General features: G+C 53.2%; 1 protein-coding gene across 1 annotated transcript in view; it reads left to right on the top strand.

Moving 5' to 3' along the window:
- The first annotated feature begins 73 nt into the window (after nucleotides 1-73).
- Nucleotides 74-2,244, top strand: part of LIPG (lipase, endothelial) — an 8,561-nt gene continuing 6,390 nt past the window's right edge. The window contains exons 1-3 of the mRNA XM_010281575.1: nucleotides 74-172; nucleotides 332-493; nucleotides 1,368-1,558. Coding sequence (XP_010279877.1) covers nucleotides 74-172; nucleotides 332-493; nucleotides 1,368-1,558 — 452 coding nt within the window. The remainder of the gene's footprint in view (nucleotides 173-331; nucleotides 494-1,367; nucleotides 1,559-2,244) is intronic.

Below are 2,244 nucleotides of genomic sequence, written 5' to 3' on the forward strand. Positions count from 1 at the left end.
AGCCGCGCCGCCGCCCGCCCGTCCTTCCGTCCGTCCGTCCATCCATCTATCCATCCATCCATACGCCCGAGCGATGAGGAAGCTTGTCCTCCTGCTGTGCACCGGCGTGACCTGTTGCATCGCGGCGGGGGGGGCAGGAGCCTGCGCTGCCGGGAGAAGGTGGGTGAGCGCGGTCCCACGCGGGACGGGGTCGGGGAGAACCGCAGCGGGCAGGTTCAGCTCTCGCAGGTGAGGCTGAAGGCCAGCAGCGGGTTCAGAGGCGCTTTGCTGAGCCTTCCTCCTCCGCTGGGTTGCAGATGCCACCATCGCCGAGCTGCTGGAGCACCCGCAGGAGCGTGTGCCGGCACCGAAGCCGCAGGGGAAGTTCAACCTCCGCTCCACGCCGGACGCTGAAGAGGACGGTTGCGCGCTCGCCATCGGCCACCAGAAGTGTCTGGAGGACTGCAAGTTCAACGTGACAGCTAAGACCTTCTTCATCATTCACGGCTGGACGGTAAGTGTGGAGGATCTTGCACGGCTCTCGGCGATGCTTGCTGTTCACTCTGCCCGCTCAGAGAGAGCAAACTGCCCTGTAAATGCTGTGTGTCTCCAGAATATGTGGAACTTGGGACAACTTCTCATATTTTGGGCACTCTGGCCTCTTAGAAGCTGCACCTGAGTTCCCTGGAGCAAAGTGATGTGGTTCGTACTTAAGAACTCTATGAAATCACCCAACTCATTGGCAACTGCCCAAACCCGCTTCATGTCCACATTGGTTGGACTCGATGATCAACGCAAATGATTCTCTTGTCTGTATAACGTGAATGTGGTAAAGGGACCTTGAGATTTTCCCTAAAATCCGACTAACTGACCACTGTGAAGGTGGTACTTGTCTTGACACACACACAGACTTTCTGTAATCGCAGCTGTGTGGCCGCAGTCTTGACTTCTGCTACGTGGTCTCCTTGATAAAGAAAGAGAGGCCAGGCAGGCTTTATTAAGCTTGCTTCTGCCTTTGATGTGACTGAGTGCGTGGCATTAGGGGACTTGTCAACTCTACCAGGGCTTATGCAAACAGTGGTGCCAGGGCTGGAAAATAATTTTGCAATCCATCAGAATTTCTGAAACTCTTGAGAAAAAGAGCGATAAGGTGGCATGTGATGAACGCCTCTCCCTCTTGCCTTAAAAGGCAAGGCAGCTAATTACACCCAGAGTGTCCCAAAACCTGTTTTTCTTATGCTATTTGTACAGCGCTGAGAAGTAGTGGGGCTTGCAGAGGAGCAGCATACAGCTGGAGCAGAATATGTAAATGATATACAAATAACTTCACTGTGAATGTGTAATCTTGGTCCTGTGAGATGGAAACTAACACCTGAATCTCCTTCTAGATGAGCGGCATGTTCGAAACCTGGCTGGGCAGCTTGGTATCTGCTCTTCAGGAGAGGGAGAAGGATGCCAACGTGGTGGTGGTGGATTGGCTTTCGCTTGCCCACCAGCTCTATACCGATGCCGTGAACAACACGCAGATTGTTGGGAAGAGCATAGCGAGGCTGCTTGACTGGTTACAGGTAACGCCAGTTAGGAACGGTGGCTGTTGTAATGCTCCATGAAGGACTGTTGCACAAGGGCGCGGAGCGTACACCAGCTCCAACGCTCACGAGTGGGGAAGGCTCTGGTGTAATCCAAACCCCAAGGCTTGGCGAGGCGATGGCTCATAGCTAAGGCGCTGCGCTCAGCCCTTGTGTGGGCAAGTGCTGCGGTGCTTTCCTGGGAGATGCCGCTTTGCAGCGTGCTTGGATCAGTGATGTTGAAGCGGACTTCAAATTTAGGAGTCCTTCCTCCTGTCTGAGCAATGTGAACTCAGGGGCTGGGCATTCAAAGTCAGCTTTGGCTTGGCAAGGGGGTGGAAAAGGAGAAGGAAAAGGCCCGCGGTGCTACACTTGGCACTTGAGCCCATGGCCAGTACTGAGGTCTGCTGGCAGCTCCCTGGGGAAAGGCTGCTCCAGATGCTGCTTAAACAAAGAAAATAATAATTGGGATTAAAAGCTGGGGACAGCAGTTGAGGACAAAATCACAAGTGCCCTCCAAACCCTTCAACTTGTCTGGATGAAATAAAAAAAAGAAGCATGTTGTCTGCCCCCTCCCTCTAATCTCTTCTTAGAATTGGACTTTAGAGTCCTGCAGATAGGAGCGGTGCCACGTGCCCTGAAAGACACCAGGACTAATTGTCATATCTTTTTTTTCCTTGCAGGAGAACCCGCTCTT

The sequence above is a fragment of the Phaethon lepturus genome, unplaced genomic scaffold (genome assembly GCF_000687285.1).
Source record: "Phaethon lepturus isolate BGI_N335 unplaced genomic scaffold, ASM68728v1 scaffold25762, whole genome shotgun sequence".
NCBI classification, from domain to species: Eukaryota; Metazoa; Chordata; class Aves; order Phaethontiformes; family Phaethontidae; genus Phaethon; species Phaethon lepturus.